Here is a 23,082-nt window from a genome sequence, read left to right on the forward strand (position 1 = left end):
CGTATCCTAGCCAGTGTTCAGTCTTCCTCCCCCAAATTCATGAAATAATTTTCTCCAGGATTTTGGTGAAGGGTGGGCTGTGTCTTAATTTTGCTAATGCATCTCCCAGATTTCAGAGAACTTACCAGCTTTGCCATGAGTCAAAGCTTAAAGATCTAGTTCTGTTGTTCAGTTTCTCAAACCAAAGCTCATTGGAAAAATAATGTCTAGTGTTACTTGTTTTAGTATAGCAATTTCCTAATTAAAGCAGTTAATTAATGCAAAAAATTATTTTTTCATGTCAGGTCATTTTCTCATCTATCCCTGAGAACTGTAATTTTTATTACTATTATAATTATGTTATCTTAACACTTGATTATAATTTCTCATAAATTTAATTAACTTATAATGGCAATATAGCTCATTAAATTTGATTATTTCATGGCGTTTTTGGCTCACCAGTTGTGAAAACTTTGTATTGGCCAAAGACAAATAATTTGTTAGCCTTTTTAATCATTGACATTCAAATAGACAGAAATTTCATGGTTTCAATTTGTATGTTTATTGACTATTTGTTCTATGCTTTACTAGTTGTGCACTTAATCCATCTTTCTTTTAGGGTTGTTTCTACATTTAAAACCTTATCGAGTTGAATACTTATCATAACAGTTGCATTCATCATTCATTCTCTCCTCCTTAGAAATTACTTGTTTTTTTAGTTGCACCAAAAAATATTCTTTTAATTACACTTAATAGTGTGGGGACTAATATACTTGAAGTTATAGAAATGTAAGTTAGTAATTGTAATGTTCAAAAAAGGCTTAATAAAAATATTTGTCACCCACTAAAATTCTTAAATTTAGTAATACCTTTGTTGGAGTTCTTGATTACTATACGCTTTTTCTAATAGTGTGTATTTTCTGCTCAGGAATATGGTATAACTAAAGCTGAGAAACTAGAGATCGCCAAAGGCTACTGTACTCCTCTAGTGAGAAAAATCCGCTCAGATCTTCAAAGGACACAAGATGATGACACTGTAAATAAACTCCATCCTGTGTAAGAGACTGTGCTGGTATTTAAGTCTATAGGGATCTGTTTTTGCATACTTGAAATCTAAATTTTTGTTGTTCCTATGACTAAGGCAGGAGTGTATCACTTGGTACACTGTGGAAATACAGATTACCTAAATGTTCCTAATAGTGAACTTTTCAACCAGTATTCTTTTTGGCTCCAAACTGGAGGAAAAAACTGAGGGACACAGGGAAAGGGGATGTGTGTTACCATTCACATGGCGATCATCAGTGATCATCCTCATTCAGCAGCATTAACATCTGTGAACTCCTTTAGTGCTGTGATCTCTTTCAGTGTTAATAAAGGTGCTTAAACGTCCTTCTTACAGTGAACTTGACTAATGTTAACTCTTCTTTGACTAATTTCAGTGGTCTCAGTTTCAGTTATCTTCGTGTTAGAGAAATGTCTACTAAGAACACCTCAGTTGTGATGGAAAGAATGATAGATTCACTTACTATGTTCTTTTACTTCTAGAAAGATTAAATTCCATTTTACAAAATAATTTCAGTACTTAATAAGTCTTAACCGTGTGGTTATGTTTTAACACTGTCTGCTCCTGACTTTTAGGTATTCCAGAGGTGTTCTGTCACCTGAACGTCATGTCCGTACCAGATTATATTTCACCAGTGAAAGTCACGTACATTCTTTACTGTCTATTCTTCGCTATGGTGCCTTATGCGATGTAAGTAGAATAAGTTATATCAATCTGCTTAACAAGTATGTGTTACTGAATCTGTAATCAAATCACTGGCATCATTTTTTATTGTACAGTTTTTAATAATTCATTATTTGCCATCATTCGTCAAGAGTCTACTGTTTATCCAGCATTGTGCTAGATGTTGGAGATAATGACATATTTTCTTCCTTCTGGAGAAAATCCCTTTAAGCCAACAATAATACAAAATATTGTAAGTGATCTACAAGCTGATGACAGTAAGATGAAGAGAATCTGATGAGTTCGCAATATTTAGTGATTAGAATCGAGAGGATTTGGTGTTTGGACATTGTGACTCTTTTACTGTAACATAATGAATCAACACCAAACCTTACTGGCTTAAAACAAGTGCAGGCATTTTTTTTTTTCTCTGTCATGGTTTAAATGCTTGACTTGGGTCATTTAGGCAGTTTTGCATTGTGTCTCTAATGAGACAGCAGTCAGACAGTGCCTGGAGCTCAAATCACCTCACAGCTTTCTTCTCATATCTCACATCTTGATGTGCTGACTGTGGGGGCTCGGCTGGGGTTATGGACCAGAATACCTACCATGGCCTCTTTGTGTGACCTCAGAATACAGCGTATTCCTAAGAAGATAGCAGCTGAGTTCCAGAAGTGCACTAAGAGAAAAAAATAGCAAGCATAAAGTATTTTTATGATCTAACTTGGTTACATCCTTTCACTTTTACCGAGCATTTTTGGTGAAAGTGGTCACAGAGGTCCAGCCAGGTTCAAGGGAGGGAAGATAGACCCATAGTACTGGATGAGTGGACTATCACTTGTCACTCACTATAAGATGAGTCCTTGGGATTGGATATATTTTGGTGGCCATATTTGAAAAACATGGTCTGTCACAGTATGTTACCATACAATCCATATTTCTCCCACGTGCAGAATTCACTTAATCTCCTCTACAGTATTCCTCCAGGCTTATCTAGTATAGCATAAACTTGACCTCCAGGATCTCATTATCTAAATTGTTCAGATATGGGTGGGACTCCTTGGGTAGAACCCTTTGAGTGCCCAGGAGAATTCAGTCTCATTTCAGAGACCTATGAAATGAAGATACCAGTTATCTGTCTGTCATACATTTGACATACAGTATTGAGAAGCATAGGATAATTGCTGTAGGCAACCTTTTCAAAAAGAGGGGAAAACAGAAGGTACACCATGGTCACTGGTCCATGGCAGTGTTGACGTGTGCCTAGGTACTTACTGCCCATTCCTTCATCAGGGCTCTGTCATGCTACTAGGAGTTGTTTTTAATGGTTCATGGCTTTATACTTTTGATTCTTGATGGCTTCATCTAGGTCATCCTTCCTTCTCCTTAAAAAGTAGCTCATGCTTGCAGCTAAGTAGTTTTTTAACCTGCTTCCTGCCCAAAGAAGTTTAGAGATCCAGAGGTCTGTTTACTTTTAGTTCAAGATGATGTAATTTAAAAAAAAACAAAAAGGAATATATAATCTACTCTATTAATTCATACACACAGATCTCTTAAGAATAAGTCGATTTATACATTGGACTCCCTCTTTGGCTGCTGAGAGAGTACTCAGCAGTCTTTATTGTTTAATAGGGAGTATCTGAGAGACATGCTCATATAATCCTGAGAAAGTCATTGTGTCTTTGAAAAATCTGTGAGCCTTAAGTCTTTCTGAAGTCTTAGCAAATGTTTTTACCATCATACCCATGTTTTCATGACAAATTCTTGTGTTTCCATTCTTCCTAAAAGCCACCTTTTAATTATAGCATTGTTCACTCTCTGGAGAGGCTGGAAATAAGAAACAGTTTTATTTCTGATTCCTGCAAGTCTTGGCTCCTTTTTAATTAACCATTTCCTATAGCTTATCTCTCTCTCCTCAGTGTTTATCAGAGGCAATGAAAAGAATCTTGATGGTGTTTTCAGAATTTTTTCTGGGAATCTTGGTAGCTAGCTCATTGAATTACACTGTCTACAGGCTATAGTATTTCTATATTTTATGCCACTATGTAGCAAGCATTTTTTATCCTATAGTTTCCAGTAAAGTTTTTTTAACCCTCCTATGATCCCTCACCAACAGTCTCCTCAGGTGTCCTTTGAATAGGCTTTCATTAACACTCTTTTTGAGGCATCTTAACTTTCCTTAACACTCTCCTTGAGGCCCTTCCTGTGCTTACAGGTATGGAAAGTAAGAAAGGAGAGTCAAGGAAAGTTCCCATATTACCAACATAGGATCATTTACAAAATTATCCATCATTCACTGAGAAGAGTAACATTTGCAGAAATATCAGGTATTTGAAGGAAAGCAATGAGTTTAGTTTTAGACAGCTTGAGTTTGAGGCGCTAGTTCTCAGAACTCAATCTCATTTCAAAGACCTATGAAATGAAGACACGAATTATCTGTCTGTCTTAGGTTCAACATACAATAGTGAGATAAACAAGTGAAGATAAATCAAGTGGAGATGACCAGTAGCATGTTGATATGTAAGGCTAGAGGTATGGGTTGAAGGCACAAGAGTTGGGAAGCCACAGATTAATGATGGCTGAGGCAGTAGCTGTAGATAAGATTCCCTGGAAGTCTGTATTTGAAAAAGTGAGGAAAATGACATTTTAGAGATTAGCAGTGGAAGTGCTAACCAAGCAGATTTAGAAATTATAATATCCCTTTCTTAGTACACTCAAACCACAGATTATCTAGAATACACTGTCACTTCTATTATATGTCAAAAATATCTTTTCAGCCATCTCTAAGGTACCAAAAAATAAGAATTAAAAAAATTTATATATAATAAGTATATACATTTATGTACATCTATAAAAAATAATCCTTAAAATGAATTCAACTTTGTATTCTTTTGTACTTATTAAAATAAAGGGTAGTGAAATGTATATGAAGATATGGCATATGTCTCTTGATTCTTAATCTCTCTTATTATTGGGCCTTGATGAATAATTATTAACAGAGTTACCCTAAGGCTATGTAAGTGTTCTCTTCCCATCAAATTTTCTAATTCATCTGTTCTTTCCACCTTGTTTTTATTTCTTTTTTTATTCCTTAATGGAATAGCAAAGTGGCATCCCTTGATTACATATAGATTATGTGTGCTCAATCACTCAGTCATGTCCAACTCTTAGTGACCCATGGACTATAGCCTGCCAGGCTCCTCTGCCCATGGGATTTTCTAGGCCAGAATACTGGAGCGAGTTGTCATTTCCTACTCCAGGGCACCTTCCCAACCCAGGGATCAAACCCACGTCTCTTGCATCTCCTGCACTGGCAGATGGATTGTTTACCACAGAGCCACCTGGGAAACCCATGTGGATTAGTGGAGCTTTAATAAAAGAAATAGAAAAAAATGACTCTTAATTAGCAAAGGCAAGAGCTTATATATCCATTAATAATGATGGGATTGTTTTTGGTGGGGAGAGATACATTTCTTATGTGGTCACCCTTTAACCTTGCACTTAGTTATAAGATAGAAAGAACAAAGGATATGGGAATGGATAGGAAGCCTGTGGTTGGAGAATAAAAGTGAATGATGGATAAAATTGTAGCAGATAAGATTGGAGAACCATTCCAGGATTGGGAAGCCCTTGAAATGTTTTAAACAAGGAATTGAATGGCTTTGGTTGCTGTGTAGGCATTAGATAGGTAGAAGTAGATTTGAGGAAACCAGTTAGGAGGCTGTCTCACAGTGATCTAAAGAATGTGGTGGCTGTAGTATATATTGCATTCAGCTACACTTCTAAAACAAGCTGAACAACTCCACTGTCAAAAATCTGGGCTTCTGGGATTTAAAAAAATTAAAATGAAAATTAAGCTCTATACCAAAATGATGTCCTATTTTCTAATTTTAAAACTTTTTAAAAATTTATTTGAACTATAATTAATTATCCCAGCTCATATTATCCTAATAAGAGCCTGTAGCTAATATAATTAAAACCTTGTATGGTCTCTTCCCAGTTGAGATTTTTCAATGTAAACTTGGTAAAATCTGTCTCTCCATAGTAGATTTTTTTTTAAGATTTATTGAGGAAATAAAATTATAAGTAAGATTTCAAGGAATATATTTAATGATCCTCAATTGTTTAAAAAAGATTTTTATGAATTCTTGCATATTAATTGTGTTTAGGAAGATGCTACAAAATATTTTATCTTTTCATTACAACAGACCTAGCAAAGTCTGTATCTGTACCACTGAATTAGATATTATATGGTATTCTTATTAATAATACCATATCACAGAATCTAATAGATATTTTCAATCTTGAAAATTTTCAGTATTTAACTTAAGCCCATCACTTATAATTTTACATCTAGTGGTATTCAGTAATGCTATGCTAATTTGTTTTTCCGATAAGTTTTGAAAGAAAATGTACATACCTCTTTGTATATATCCCCTCCTCAAACAGAGAGAGACACACACAAACACACAGATTCAGTTTTTACTGTGGAGTGTTGCTTAAGTTGGGAGCAACTGCTCTAGAGCATTTAAACGTATTAATAGCCATTTGTTGAAATGAAACTTAAGTATACATGTAATTACACAAATGACAGAATATTGCTTTCACTTTACTTTCCAAAAACTTGGAATGCTTCCTCAGAGATAGATGATGTCCAAATTTTAAAAGGACATACGTGTTGAATTTTAAAAAAATCAGCGTGTGGTCTTGACTTTTGGCTTTTGCATGTCAAATTTTATTTTTTCTTTAAACACATTCTGTGTTAAAGCCGAAACTCTTATATACTCTCAGTGTGTATACAAAACCCTTATATACAAAAAAATTGTTGGATGCTTTTATATATTTGTAATGTTTATGACATGAGATGAAGGACATTATCTCTGATGTACATAATAAAGCCTCAGTAGACCTTGTTGATTATTGACTGTAGAGTTTGAACTTTGAGTAGTTTTGCCTTTTGAGATAGAATTTTCTACTTTGAATGCTTATAATACATGTTCTGTAAGGTCCCTTTCAGTTCTGATGCTCTTTAATTACATGTTTAAAGACCATTGATTCTCTAAATGATGGTGGAGTGATTTTAGGAATGAAGGAGATGGTTTTAAAAATCTGCCTGTACTTTCTCCTGCTAATTGTTTTAAAATATCTACAGTTTAAAAAAATACAGTGGAATGAGAGATATTTAATTATAGTCATTACTTTCATGGGATAGTGTTCTGTTTATGAAGCATGACACTATATTAGTTACATTGGAACTTAAGGTTAACAACTGCCCCTTAACCTTAAAATTCAATTAATAGGTATCATATCTCAAGATAGTCTTTATTTTTACTTTCTATGAATTACTAAAAGTACCACTAGAGTTTCTAATACTGCTGATAAGAGAATTAAAATTATTTAAGCTTCGGTGATTTGTTAAATTAGTGGGGTTGTTTTGAAAGATTGTGTGTGGAAGTATTTCATTTGTGTGATGTCAATCAGGATTAAACAAACTGTCATAATGAAAATAAAGTGATTTTCAGGTAATATGAGAAAATGCTTACTATATACCTTTGCTCAGGAATCAAAGGATGAACAGTGGAAACGAGCTATGGATTATTTAAATGTTGTCAATGAACTCAACTACATGACTCAGATTGTTATCATGCTGTATGAGGATCCTAACAAGGTAACAGAGTTCTTGATTTGCATGTGTTGTTGTTCAGTCGCCAAGTCGTGTCCTACTTTTTGAAACGCCGTGAACTGCAGAACACCAGGCTTCCCTGTCCTTCACTATCTCCCTGAGTTTGCTCAAACTTGTGTCCATTGAGTCGGTGATGCCACCCAACCATTTCATCCTCTGTCATCCCCTTCTCCTCCTGCTTTCAATCTTTCCCAGCATCAGGGTCTTTTCCAGTGAGTCAGTGCTTCACGTCAGGTGGCCAAAGTATTGGAGCTTCAGCAGCAGTCCTTCCCGTGATTGTTCAGAGTTGATTTCCTTTATGATTAACTGGTTTGATCTCCTTTCTGTCCAAGGGACTCTCAAGAGTCCTCTCCAGCACCACAGTTCGAAAGTGTCAGTTATTCCATGCTCAGCCTTATTTATGGTCCAGCTCTCACATCCATACGTGACTACTGGAAAAACCATAGCTTTGAGTATATAGACTTTGTCAGCAGTGTGGTATCTCTGCTTTTTAATACACCGTCTAGGTTTGTCATAGCTATTCTTCCAAGGAGCAAGCATCTTTTTAATTTCATGGCTGCAGTCACTGTACGCATTGATTTTGGAGCACAAGAAAATGAAATGACACTGTTTCCGCTTTTTCCCCATCCATTTGCCATGAAGTAATAGGACCGAATGTCATGATCTTCATTTTTTGAATGTTGAGTTTTAAGACAGCTTTTTTACTCTCTTCTTTTACCTTCACCAAGAGGTTCTTTAGTTCCTCTTCCATTTCTCCCATCTGCATATCTGAGGTTGTTGATATTTTTTCTGTTGATATTCAATCTTGATTCCAGCTTGTGATTTATCCAGCCCAGCATTTCATATGATGTACTCTTCATATAAGTTAAATAAGCAGGTTGACAATATACAGCCTTGATGTACCCGTTTCCCAATTTGGAACCAGTCTGTTGTTCCATGTCCGATTCTGACTGTTGCTTCTTGACCTGCATACAGGTTTCTGAGGAGGCAGGTAATGTGGTCTGATATTCTCATCTCTTTAAGAATATTCCGCAGTTTGTTGTGATCCACACAATCAAAGGCTTTAGCATAGTCAATGAAGCAGCATTAGATGTTTTTTAAATTCCTTTGCCTTTTCTATGATTCAGTGTATGTTGGCAATTTGATCTCTTTGGCCTTTTCTAAATCCTGCTTGTACATCTGCAGGTTCTCAGTTTACATACTGCTGAAGCCTAGCTTGAAGGATTTTGAGCACTATCTTGCTTGCATGTGAAATGAGTGCAGTTGTGTGAGCATTCTTTGGCATTGTCTTTCTTTGGGATTGGAATGAAAACTGACCTTTTCCAGCTGTGTGTGGCCACTGCTGAGTTTTCCAAATTTGCTGGCATAATGAGTGCAACACTTTAACAGTGTCATCTTTTAAGATTTGAGATAGCTCAGATGGAATTCCATCACCTCCACTAGCTTTGTTCATAGTGATTCTTCCGAAGGTCCTCTTGACTTCACACTCTGGGATGTCTGACTCTAGGTGAGAGACCACACCATTGTGGTTATCTGGGACATTAAGAGCTTTTTTGTACAATTCTGTTTATTCTTGCATGTGTTACCAGAGGTAAATCAATAATTTGAAGTTTCTCATTTTGAAGATGTTCTATAATTTTTTTTAGGATCTTTCCTCTGAGGAACGCTTTCATGTTGAGTTACATTTTAGTCCAGGAGCCAAAGGATGTGAAGAAGACAAAAATTTACCCTCTGGCTATGGATATAGACCAGCTTCAAGGGAGGTAATGAAGATGAAATTCTCATTGCATAGTTACTACAGTCCTAAATTTAAATGTGACTTCATTAAGAATTTTCTGTTACATACTGTAATTCTTATCTCAACTACTAAACAGCATGGTTTAAACTTCTTGAGGTTTGGTTTGGATGGATACACATTTTTAAGCATATTAGAATTTTATATTTTATCCTTTCTCTAGATTTTTTGGGGAGTTTTAAGATAATTATTTAGAATGGATAACTGTAGTTTCTGTTTTTGCCTGTTGTTTTACTTGAGGACAGTCCATGCTTTACTAAACACTTGGAGTTAATTACTGCATTTTAATTCTTATAACCTTACAAAGTTAAATATGTATTCAGCTTTAAACTTTTTTTTTTACTAAGCTATGATACATATTGGTAAACATTCCTAAATCATAAGCTTGTAGTTTAATGATATATCACAAAATAAACACAGTTGTAAAACAACTAGCCAGGTCATAGAATAATATCATTTGAGAAGAAATAATTGTGTCCCTCAATATCATAACCGCCCTGCTTTCTCCCCAGAGATAACTACTATCTTGACTTCTGGCACATAGATTAATTTTGTCTACTTTTGGACTTTATATAAAGTGAACTCACAAAATATGTGCTTTTTTGGGGATGGGAAGTAGATTTGGCTTCTTTCATTATGTGTTTGAAATTCATCTGTTCTTCATTTCTGTTGCCATGTAGTATTACATTAAATAAATATGGTGCAATTTGTTAATCCATTTCACTGTGATGATCATTTGGTTTGTTTACAGTTTGAAGATGGATGCTTTTATGAACATTGTTTTTATTTTTTTTAATTTTTATTTTTACTTTATTTTACTTTACAATACTGTATTGGTTTTGCCATATATTGACATGAATCCACTACGGGGGTACATGCAATCCCAAACATGAACCCCCCTCCCACCTCCCTCCCCACAACATCCCTCTGGGTCATCCCCGTGCACCAGCCCCAAGCATGCTGTATCCTGCATCGGACATAGACTGGTGATTCGATTCTTACATGATAGTATACATGTTTCAATGCCATTCTCCCAAATCATCCCACCCTCTCCCTCTCCCTCTGAGTCCAAAAGTCCACTATACACATCTTGGTCTTTTTTGCTGTCTTGCATACAGGGTCATCATTGCCATCTTTCTAAATTCCATATATATGTGTTAGTATACTGTATTGGTGTTTTTCTTTCTGGCTTACTTCACTCTGTATAATCGGCTCCAGTTTCATCCATCTCATCAGAACTGATTCAAATGTATTCTTTTTAATGGCTGAGTAATACTCCATTGTGTATATGTACCACAGCTTTCTTATCCAGTCATCTGCTGATGGACATCTAGGTTGTTTCCATGTCCTGGCTATTGTAAACAGTGCTGCGATGAACATTGGGGTACATGTGTCTCTTTCAATTCTGGTTTCCTCGGTGAGTATGCCCAGCAGTGGGATTGCTGGGTCATATGGCAGTTCTATTTGCAATTTTTTAAGGAATCTCCACACTGTTTTCCGTAGTGGTTGTACTAGTTTGCATTCCCACCAACAGTGTAAGAGGATTCCCTTTTCTCCACACCCTCTCCAGCATTTATTGCTTGCAGATTTTTGGATCGCAGCCATTCTGACTGGTGTGAAGTGGTACCTCATTGTGGTTTTGATTTGCATTTCTCTGATAATGAGTGATGTTGAGCATCTTTTCATGTGTTTGTTAGCCATCTGTATGTCTTCTTTGGAGAAATGTCTATTTAGTTCTTTGGCCCATTTTTTGATTGGTCGTTTATTTTTCTGGAATTGAGTTGCATAAGTTGCTTGTATATTTTTGAGATTAGTTGTTTGTCAGTTGTTTCATTTGCTATTATTTTCTCCCATTCTGAAGGCTGTCTTTTCACCTTGCTTATAGTTTCCTTTGTTGTGCAGAAGCTTTTAATTTTAATTAGATCCCATTTGTTTATTTTTGCTGTTATTTCCAGAATTCTGGGAGGTGGATCATAGAGGATCCTGCTGTGATTTATGTCTGAGAGTGTTTTGCCTATGTTCTTCTCTAGGAGTTTTATAGTTTCTGGTCTTACATTTAGATCTTTAATCCATTTTGAGTTTATTTTTGTGTGTGGTGTTAGAAAGTGATCTAGTTTCATTCTTTTACAAGTGGTTGACCAGTTTTCCCAGCACCACTTGTTAAAGAGATTGTCTTTACTCCATTGTATATTCTTGGCTCCTTTGTCAAAGATAAGGTGTCCATATGTGTGTGGATTTATCTCTGGGCTTTCTGTTTTGTTCCATTGATCTATATTTCTGTCTTTGTGCCAGTACCATACTGTCTTAATGACTGTGGCTTTGTAGTAGAGCCTGAAGTCAGGCAAGTTGATGCCTCCAGTTCCATTCTTCTTTCTCAAGATTGCTTTGGCTATTCGAGGTTTTTTGTATTTCCATACAAATCTTGAAATTATTTGTTCTAGTTCTGTGAAAAATATGGCTGGTAGCTTGATAGGGATTGCATTGAATTTGTAAATTGCTATGGGTAGTATACTCATTTTCACTTATATTGATTCTTCCGATCCATGAACATGGTATATTTCTCCATCTATTAGTGTCCTCTTTGATTTCTTTCATCAGTGTTTTATAGTTTTCTATATATAGGTCTTTAGTTTCTTTGCATTAAGATTAGATCTCAATTACAGAAGAAAAACTATTAAAAATTCCAACATATGGAGGTTGAACAACACACTTCTGAATAACCAACAAATCACAGGCCACCATCACCCTAATACCAAAACCTGACAAAGATGCCACAAAAAAAGAAAACTACAGGCCAATATCACTGATGAACATAGATGCAAAAATCCTCAATAAAATTCTAGCAATCAGAATCCAACAACACATTAAAAAAGATCATACACCATGACCAAGTGGGCTTTATCCCAGGGATGCAAGGATTCTTCAATATCCACAAATCAATCAATGTAATTCACCACATTAACAAATTGAAAAATAAAAGCCATATGATTATCTCAATAGATGCAGAGAAGGCCTTTGACAAAATTCAACATCCATTTATGATAAAAACTCTCCAGAAAGCAGGAATAGAAGGAACATACCTCAACATAAGAAAAGCTATATATGACAAACCCACAGCAAATATTATCCTCAATGGTGAAAAATTGAAAGCATTTCCACTAAAGTCAGGAACAAGACAAGGGTGCCCACTTTCACAGCTACTATTCAACATAGTTCTGGAAGTTTTGGCCACAGCAATCAGAGCAGAAAAAGAAATAAAAGGAATCCAAATTGGAAAAGAAGAAGTAAAACTCTAACTGTTTGCAGATGACATGATCCTCTACATAGAAAACCCTAAAGACTCCACCAGAAAATTACTAGAGCTCATCAATGAATATAGTAAAGTTGCAGGATATAAAATCAACACACAGAAATCCCTTGCATTCCTATACACTAATAATGAGAAAGTAGAAAAAGAAATTAAGGAAACAATTCCATTCACCATTGCAACAAAAAGAATAAAATACTTAGGAATGTATCTACCTAATGAACATTGTTTTTCAGGCCTTTTTCTTAGCATATGTATGCATTTCTTTTGGATATAAATGTATGAAGTTGCTGGGTTATAGGGTATGCATACGTTCAGTTTTTAAAAATAAAGTCAAATAACTTTCCAAAGATACTGCAATGTCTTTATCAGCACTTGGTATGATTAGTGTTTTTAATGAGTTGTTCGGGGGATTGTGGCTTAAATTTACATTATCCTCACAACCAGTAAGGATTAGTACTTTTTCTTATATTCATTGGCCACTTGAGTATGTTTTTTGTGAAGTGCTACTGGCTAGGACCAGTAGAGTGCTGAGTAGAAGTATTGATAAGCATCCTTGTTCATTCCCAGAGTAAAGCAGAAAGTAATGTTTGGGGATTTTTACTGAAATTAGATAACCTCTGCAGATCATGTTGAGAGATATAACACTTATAGTTTTCTCTGGACATAACGCCTTCTTCAGAATTGAATCTTCTCGTCTTAGGACTTGGTATATATATATATCTCTGAATTTAGTTGGCTGTTCTTTATATCTTTTTGATAAAATTAAGATTGTTTTAATATCTTTTATTTGTCAGTTTAATTCCTAAATTCTTTTTTAATACTGCCATAAATGACTCATGTAAATTTTATTTTGTTTGCTATTTTCAATTGAATTTTAACTGAATTTTTGTATAAAGATTTTATAACTAGCAACCTTACTGTATGCTGTTTATTCGTTCTGATAATTTATCCCGTCATTTTAATTTTCTATGTATATGATCATATCTCTGAATGATGACAGATGTCCAATAAAATGTTGAGTAGATGTTGTGATGATGGGCATTCTTCTCTTTCAGTGATTTATCATTAACCATGATGGTTTTTTCTAGTTATTTAGATATCCCTTACCTGGGTTGAAGAAGTTTATTTTTTATACCCCTTAGTTTAATGAAGGTTTTTACATACTTTGGCTGCTTTTAGCCGGCGTGTATTTGTGAGGTTCACTGATGTAATTGGTTTTAGTTTGCCCATTCTTACTGCTTTAACATATGTGTTTCACCGTATGACCATGCCCCAATTTATCCATTCTATTTAGATGAATATATAATATAACCTTTTTAAACTTACCTGTTTTCTGTACTATACTGTGAGACTCTTATATTTTGGGGACAGTATCTTATTCATCTGAGTCTTGACACGTGGTAGTACTCAGTAAATATTCAGTGAGTCATCAAATGGTTGTTATTTAAGTGTGCAGTCATCACATTTGTTGGAAATATTTGGAATAGAATTTGAATTTTCTATACCCAGATATTGTTTCAGTTTGTGCTTGAGTTGATGACATTACTTGTAACAAAACTGACCTCTGTCATTTATGAATATTGCTTATTTATTTGGACATTGGATGAAATTTTATTAAGCATTTTGTTTTATATGGCTTTTTAATTGTTATTTTATTATATCATTTGTCCAGAGAGTATATGTATTTCTTAAAGTTAGGAACTCTGTCATCTGTCTTACAATACCCAGAATAATACTAGATTTTCATAAGAATTCATTTATCAGTCCATTTGAACAAATGAATTTGTATATATGTACTTCAAGTGACCATACCAATTGGTGGTTTAATTTGTTCATCTAAAAAGAGTGATTTGTTTTATCTGATTTTTATTATGTTATATTCTTTCTGCATAGAATGAAGGCAGGAGAGCTTTTAAAATTGATAGTGATGATGAACCACATACTTCTAAAAAAGATGAGGTTGATCGAGCTGTGATATTGTTTAAGCCTATGGTATCAGAGCCAATTCATATACACAGGAAGTCTCCACTTCCAAGATCTAGGAAGATGGCTACAAATGAAGTAAGTATATTTGTCAGAGCATGTTTTTTTAATGAAGTAAACTAACTATATTTTAATAAAACAGAAAAGAAAATACAGCTTTAATTATTAAGCTTGGGAACCTACCAGATTTTTAATTGTCAACTTTATCAATTTTTCAAATAAATTTCTTAAAATGTAGAGGCAGAAAATACAAAGATCACTTTTAGAATTTGGAGCTTTATAGATTTCATAACAAAGTTGAATATAAGTAGTAAAATAAGGCCTTTCTACAAACTGATCTATTTTTTTCCTTGTCACTTTAGGTTAGTCTAATGCAGAACTTCTAAAAAAATCTGATATAATGGATCAGGAATAATTTTTGGTTAAAAGTAGTAAGGAATTGCCAGAGACACTTCAGCAGCAGCTGATTCCAATGACAGTGTAGGTTAAGATGTGACATTCCAAATTGTTAACCTGATTGTAAAAGTCAGAATAGGAATTTGAAAATTTGATGCTATAGTTGAAAACTTTACCTGTGTATTTAGATCTATAATTAAATAACTTAGGTTAATTGTTATGCTCACAAACAAAATAACATTTAAATAGCTGCTAAAATAACATTGAAAAGGAAAGTTGAGCAGTTGGAGTGAAGTTTGTTAAGTAAATCTTTAACATCTGTATACATTTTTATTCTTTAAATACCTTCATTTTAGGTTATTTATATTTTCTGTAGGATGATTCAGCACTGATCTGAGATCAGTGCTTATGTTTTCTAAATTCTCAAGTAAAAGTATAAAGATAGGAAGCACCATCAACTTTTAAGCTGAAATATTTTTTGATGATCAAATACGCCAAATCTTAAGTTAGGTATACTATCTAGCAGTTGGTAAATAAGAACATATACACCAAAAAAAAAGAATTATGCTCTTTTCTCTCACCCCAAATTATATAAGTATATGTGTTTTTGATTCTCCCAATTCAACAATTATGCATAGGAAAAGCATCATCTAAATAAAATAGATTGTTGTAGTTTTATAATGGAAAGTGCATACTAGTTAGGGTTTCCCGTGAATGGGATATTTTAAGTTAATTATAAAAGAGGATGATTAACAATTGTAGGATTTGGAGTTATTTGTTCTATTATAGCTTAATTTAAGAATGAGAAACCTGGGGTTAATTTTAGAAAATTGGGAAATGACATTTATTAATAAAACCTAAAATATCACTTGTGTGAGGGCAGTGATTTTGATGATTTTGAACAAAGCAATCTGTAATTTATCAGGTTGTTTAGAATTTCACCATTAAACCTTTTTCTGCACTCCAAAAAAATTCTGTAACATTGTTACAGTAAATGTATTCCTTGACTACATTTTCCAACAGAACTATATTTGTAAAATCTTCAACAAAATCACTGCCCTTTGTTAACTCTTAAAACAGAACACGTTGCTAAACCTTTTTCTCATAAATATTTAAATAGTTGCTTTCAAGAGATTATTTCTATGCCATGCTAAACTTTTACTTCCATAAGGGAAATTATTCAAGTAAAACCTTGAAGACTTTTTCAGCGTCCATCATCTCCATGGATATCAGAAGTCTGTACTTCCCAAAGACACACAGAGAAAGAGACTATTCTCTTCATTTTGTGCAAGTAGATTTTACTGTGTCCTCACTGTCTGAAATCTGAACATGCAAACATGTAAAATGAGAATGTTTGCTGCATGTTTTGTCTACTGAACTCTACAAATAATCTTTGGAAGGAGTAAATAAATAGATAACATACAAGTGTAGACAAGTGCAATTTGAATTGTCCGTCTAATAACCTCTAATTTTTTTTGTCTGGTGAACAAATTTTCCTTTATACATCATATATACTGAAGTCTCTTTAACACTTTGAAGGATTCTTTAGTGCTTTGGGTTGAAAAGTTTACCCAGTATAGCATAAAACCTCTTAAATATCTAAAATTAAGCAGAATATGTTCAAATTTTTAACTTTGCCAAGATAAAAAATTGTTAAAATCTTTCCAGTTCTAAGAGAGAAGGGACAACTATTAAGCAGTATAATATTTTACATTTTAAGATAAGAAAGTAATTCTCATAATTGTTATTACTCACAATTAGATTTATAAGTGAGTCCTATCAATTTCTCAAATATTAAAATATTTGGCTCCCAAATTACTGTTTAATAGTTTTTTTAAAAAATTGATAAGCGCAAACTGTATTTTTTTTTCTTTCTGATCATTTGGCTCTGTTGTATCTAACTTTGCATGCTCTGCTTTTTTTTTTTTTTTTTTTTGCCCCTTTTCTCACTTCTAGGAAGAGAGCCCCCTGAGTGTGTCTAGCCCAGAGGGTACTGGTACCTGGCTGCATTACACCAGTGGTGTGGGCACTGGGCGTCGAAGACGCAGATCAGGGGAACAAATCACTTCTTCCCCTGTCTCCCCCAAATCATTGGCTTTCACATCCAGTATTTTTGGCTCATGGCAACAGGTTTTTAAACTTTACTTCATTAAACATTTTTCCTCCCCGCATTCAGAGCAACAAACAGCTGTCTTGGAGGACATCTAATCCCTTATATTTTACATCAGAGTAAATCCTTCCATTTTTTAATTTTGAATTCATTTTAAAACACTTGTGATGTCTGACAATATTTTGAGGGAAAGAAACCACTTACATTACTTGTGTTTAGCATTTTTACTGGAGGGGGTTAAATATCCAGGATTTTAAAATAAGTCAATAAAATTTACATTCCTGGAACTTTAGCTTGTTAATAAAATTTTTTTAAAAGGAAAGAAATTTTTTAAATTTAATTGTCCTTTAAAATATTCAGAAATAAAGTTATATAATTTTATAGTAAGGAAATTTAATAACGTTTTCCTCCATAATTGAAAAATAGATTCTATTTGGAATTTGCTGAGAACCTAAAAATTTTTTTAAAAATATCCAGATTTATGTGGCTCTGTGTTAACTAGCAGGATACATCTAATACTGGTGATTCTCTCCCTCACTTTGTATTATCTGAAAGTATTGTCTTAATTATGTACAATATGGGGGTTTATTTTTTTAGCTGTATAATATCTTAATGCTTTCTTTAAGATAAAAGGGGACAATGTATATGTGCCCATCAACAACATACCCCAACAAAAGGAGTCAAAATAAATGACTTCAGAAGGACTTTTTGTGGTGACATTTGGAAACTTAAAATACTGTGGGTTTTGGGGGTTTTTTCACAATGGAAGGTCTGCTGTTACACATGACTTTCCAAGAACTTCAGCAATTTCCATTTGGAAATACAATGCATTGATTATAGGAAAAGGGATTATGGTATCCATTAAGGCTGTGAATATTCAAAGGTTACTCTGATAAAGCCTGTGCATGGATCAATAATTGTATGGTGATCTCAACAGTCTCTGTCTGTCTTTTCTTTTGTTTGTGATTGTTTTTTTCCCCCTTCAAATACAGGAGCTGTTTAAGAGTGGGCATTTGGCTTCTTTTAAGAGAGAGTGAAATTATATCAGTCTATATTAATTGTTTCTTTTCATCTGTCTTGTTTCATACGTGACATTTATTCTGAATGCCTGCTTCGCACCACTTCATTGCAAGGACCTCATATGAAATGGACTCCCTTCACAAGGGGATCTTGCATGATCTTTCATATCTTGTGTATTTCTACTAATATTTATCATACAGCTTATTAACCTTTGTCTGTCTGAAACAGGCTGCAAATGAAGTATGGACTTTTTAGTTTATTTTACTGTTTTACTTCATTTATTTTGCTTTCCTTGTGCAGGTTGTATCTGAAAATGCTAATTACTTGCGAACACCAAGAACTCTTGTAGAACAGAAGCAGAACCCTACTGTAGGTATGTGGTCTGAAGGAAATTGTATTCCAAACCTTAAACTCAATATTTTGCACACATGTAAAACTCTTCAGAGGTGAAAGCATGACCAAATGCTATGCTTTAGTTTTTCTTTAACATGCACTAATTCAGAAATGTTGAGTTGTAAAGCTGGAAATATACAGTAAAGTTTTGATGAAATGAACAAGAAATGACATCAGTTTTATTTTATAACACTTTTGAATGCCCATAATGTAAACTGCTCAGTTTAATTACCAGTGCTCATTTTTAATCTTGTATTCTATAAGTTAAAATCCCAGCATGTTTTAATTTAGGAAGGAAACTTCATTTTTCCCAGTTGATAAAGCTGAAAATAGGCTACTGCATACAAAAAGAACTACTTTTCTGGTTAAAAAAATTTTTAAGTGGAGAATATTTCACTTAAAATTAGTTTACCTAGTTATTTACCTGTCTAGGTATACTAGTGATCTCTTTGGTCATTTCTTAAGGAAAGCCAAAGCAAAACTAATGTTTAGTGGCAGTGTTGATTTTTTTTATTGACCTATAGAACATAATTGGTTCTTTGCTAACACTCAAGCAAAGCAATGTTGAAGAAAACCTTTCTAAATCTATTTTGGTTTTAAAATCATTATTGATAAACTACATCAGATGATGACATTTTCTATAAATAATTGTCTAAATCAGTTTAATAACAACAAATTTCATAATGTTTTAACTATGTATGTTCTATTATTTCTATTCTAAGTATATGAATGGTCCCTTGATACCTACATACTTGAAAAAAATCTTTCTTTAATTATACATATGTTACAATGATACCTTTTGATATCCCCATGATATTTTGCCAGATAAACACACACACATACACACATACATTATTCTTTTCTTTATATATTGTAATGTATCTGATAAAAATTTACTTAATCCTTACCTAATGGTAAAAGGTTTCCTTGGTTGTAAAGACTTTTACTACAAGTTAAGCATCAGATTGGGCTTCTTATTAATTAAGATCTTAAGTTATTTAAATATTAGAAATTTAGAGTGATTTAGGCCTGAATGACCACATTGTGAAAGAAATTGTTTCACCTGGTCTTCTTGCAAATAAGTAAACTTTGATTTGCTTTATTTCATAACAGATATTGATAACTCACATTCAGGGGCATCAGGAAAGCTTCTTCATTCACAGTTATACATTCAAAAATATTGATTTAATAGTTAATTTGTGCTAGGAGAGGTTTTTTAATATTGCCTACTCATACAGATTTATTGACAAAATTCCTTATCATCCTAAATTAATTTTTGTGATAGTGTTTTTTAATACTTTTAATATGTATATGTCTAATTATTGTGTGGGTATATTATTTTCCTCAAAGAACATTTTCTCCAGTGTAAAATGCCTCCATTTGTACATATGATAAATGGTGGTGGTGACTGTATTAAGTTGACATAATAAGTGAATTGTGACCACTGCCAGATATGTGTGGTAAGAGCCATGTTGTTGCATGCTGCATGAATTCCCAATGTGAACAGAAGAACACCCGTTGCTGTATGTATGTATTTTCTCTAACTCCCATCAGGGTCTCACTGTGCGGGCCTGTTTAGCACCTCGGTGCTCGGGGGTTCTTCAAGCGCACCTAACCTACAGGATTATGCTCGTACTCATCGTAAAAAGCTGACCTCTTCTGGCTGCATAGATGGTATGTGCACACATGCACACACAGAATCATACCTGCACCCATGCACACACCCATGAGCATATGATATTACTCAAAGGCAAGCCTAAGGCCACTGATGGATGCAAATGGAATCCCATCACCCTTTGCCTAAGTGACTATCTGTGTGCTCTGTTATCCAGTACTTAGGTCCATGCTTCATCAAGCAGTTAATTATAGTTAGATTTACAGTACTTGTTCAATGAGTGTTTCGTTGAAATATGAAATTTAGAACTGTATCATGTATATTCTTTTAAATAGTTAATAAGCCATTTTATAAAGAATAAACTTCTTTCATCTTTTAAACTTTTTTTTAATTCTTAACCCTTATTTTACTTCTAAATAAATAAAGTGAATGAAATGTTTATAAGAAAACATATTGGCATTATTTTTTTAAGAATAAACATAAGATGAGAATATTTTAGGTTCTCTAGGTGAAGGAAATCTTCTCACTGTTGTTAATGCACCTTGACTTTCAATATTCAGAAAGTCTCTTGAGGCTCATCAAAGCGTGCCCGTTTTGTTAATAGGAATACTTAACTAGCCCTTTTGAAATTAGCTTATCTAAAACTTTTTCTCATGTATCCACAAGTTTATTTTAGTTAGTAAAACATGGATTTACCAGAATTGCCAGCTCATCCTGCTTTTCTTTCTTTTGTATATTTTATTGAACACTTTGCCTCTATCATCAAGCCATTTTACTTCTTTTAACCAGTATTTGGCTTATTTCCCTCTCTCATTGTCCCTTCTGCATGTCACCTAATTCTAACCCTCTTATATATTTGTTTTTCCTCCTCTTTATTTAAGTGTCCTTCTTTTGGTAGCTGTTATGAATTTCAGGTACCTGTTTTTCTCTTTCTCAGACGCCACACGCGGTTCTGCTGTTAAAAGGTTTTCTATCTCATTTGCTCGACACCCAACCAATGGTACGTTTTGCTTTTATTTTAAAAGATAATCCCCTGCTTCACTTTTTTATTTTTCTTTGATTTTAAAATGTGGGATATACAGTATCATACATTTCTCAATCCTTAATTTCAATTGGCATACAATTCTAACTTACTGTTCACCCCAAATATTGATACTGTCCAACTCCCTTTTTCAGCTATAATTTGCGCAATAATTTAGCACTGCTCATCAAACTTTTAAATGACCACAATGATGAGTTTTAATACTTAATTAGCACCTCAGATTTCCTTCTGATTTCTCAAGTGATCAATCTACATAATTTTAAAAATGCAACAATAAATATTATTTATTTTCTTTTTAATTCTTAAGAATTTAATGATCTTCTTCTGAATTTCTCTTCTGATCACATGATTGTTTCATTGAGCTATTTATGTAAAATACAGGATCATACTTGTCAAATAGCCAAATGAGATGTATCCTTGAAAAGTTCTTGGGAACCAGAGGATGCATGTTTCACTGTGTAACATTATTGATCCCTGATTGTCTAAACAAAACCCAGTTTTGTCTAGAGCACGCTGAAAACATTATTCAGCATTCACTTAGTCCTCCTATGGCAGTATGGTTTGCCACTGTCAAGCAGTTTTGGGAAGGGTACCCTGCTTTTTGTTAGAATTTGGAGGGCCACCTACAGGAAGAAGATTAGGCTAAAAATCTAGACAACCAGTTCAGTTAAATTCAGTATTTGAGCCTGAAGAGGAAAATTGTGTGGCCATTACTTACACACCGAATTTTGCACTATTACAGCTTTCTTACATAGAGTGTTTTTCTTATGGGACAAGGGAATATTTACTAATCATTTAAAAATAGCTCAGAATCAAAGAATTTCAAAGAAAGCCTGCATTTTTTCACTTTTATTCTGAGTGAAGTTGTTTTTAATCCCTGCAACTTTTTTTTTCTTTTTAATTGTAAGTAAGTCTTTCAAAAATTCAAGTCAGTTTTTCAAAAACTTTTATGAAGCTCAAGGATTGAACACAAGCTTGTTGTCATTTTCCTCCTTCTGAATCCTTTTAAGAGGACACCTAAGTAACTGCACTAATACTTCTTGAAGGTGGAGTATGAAGATCCAGTTCTCAACAAGTGAAAATTTAGCCTTAAAGCTAAATGTTCTTTTCCTCCATTGTATCTGTTTATATGCATCTTTTTGAAGAAAAAGATCCTTATTTGATACAGCTACAGCTTCTAAAGAACCAACATGTGTAAGAACTTCTTAGAAGAAAACTGAAGTCACAGGAAAAACCAAAAATCGCAAAATTCTGAAGACGAGGCGTTGAAGGTTTAAGACTGACTGTAGTTTTTGTGCAGAGTGCTTATGTGTTATTGTGCCAGTATTGCAAGTTTTATATAGGAGAAATATTTGCCTATTGAAGCTTAAAAAAAAAAAGCCTTTGTTAAGTTTAACAGAAAATAATTTTATATTCTTTCGATTTAGGCTTTTTTTAAAAAATGTGGATTTTTCCACACATTGTGACTTGATGTTTATAAAATGCATCCCTTTCAACTCTAGGAATATTTCTCTTGGGTTTTCAAATTTTCTTTTCTTTTTTTTTTTGCTGTGTTGTCTTACCTGTCCTATGAATTGTCATTTGACTCTTTCTTTTACTTTTTATTTTCCTTAACTTTCATGTTTTTTCCATCTTAACACATATCATGGACTTAACCCCTGCCCTTCATCTTTAGTTCAAGGAACATGGTGAAACAAGTATCTTCTGACAGTGCTTTACCTTATTTTCTGGGCCTCTGTGCAGAACACCTACACCTCTATAGGTGCTGGTCCATTTCCTCTGTGGAGTTTCTAGGCTCCAGTGGTATGTTTCTATAGTTTCTGAACATGACAGCAAGGTGGCTTTTTAAATTGCTGCGCTAACCCTTTCATTGTGCATTAAAGAAAAAGTTCACTATAGATAGATGGAAAAAGATACAGTCCAAAGGGACTCAATTATATTGTCATTTGCCTGTTACAAAATTTAACAAGCAAATGCAGGAAAATAGTTTTACAAAAAACTAATAAACATTCTGAGGAAAGGATTTTTTT

General features: G+C 33.8%; 1 protein-coding gene across 11 annotated transcripts in view; it reads left to right on the top strand.

Annotated features, from left to right (window-relative positions):
• Positions 1-23,082, top strand: part of PPIP5K2 (diphosphoinositol pentakisphosphate kinase 2) — a 75,359-nt gene that overhangs the window by 41,691 nt on the left and 10,586 nt on the right. For 2 of the 11 annotated variants that reach the window (XM_068979985.1, XM_068979986.1), the window contains exons 19-27: positions 908-1,035; positions 1,618-1,732; positions 7,266-7,373; positions 9,035-9,151; positions 14,387-14,554; positions 16,829-17,002; positions 18,303-18,375; positions 19,950-20,069; positions 20,948-21,010. In XM_068979985.1, the coding sequence (XP_068836086.1) occupies positions 908-1,035; positions 1,618-1,732; positions 7,266-7,373; positions 9,035-9,151; positions 14,387-14,554; positions 16,829-17,002; positions 18,303-18,375; positions 19,950-20,069; positions 20,948-21,010 (1,066 nt within the window). Of the gene's footprint in view, positions 1-907; positions 1,036-1,617; positions 1,733-6,752; positions 6,804-7,265; positions 7,374-9,034; positions 9,152-14,386; positions 14,555-16,828; positions 17,003-18,302; positions 18,376-19,949; positions 20,070-20,947; positions 21,011-22,795; positions 22,856-23,082 lie in introns of all 11 variants that reach the window. The other 9 variants (XM_068979990.1, XM_068979992.1, XM_068979994.1 and 6 more) reach the window with 7 other exon arrangements.

This window comes from Capricornis sumatraensis, chromosome 9 (genome assembly GCF_032405125.1).
Source record: "Capricornis sumatraensis isolate serow.1 chromosome 9, serow.2, whole genome shotgun sequence".
Taxonomy (NCBI): Eukaryota; Metazoa; Chordata; class Mammalia; order Artiodactyla; family Bovidae; genus Capricornis; species Capricornis sumatraensis.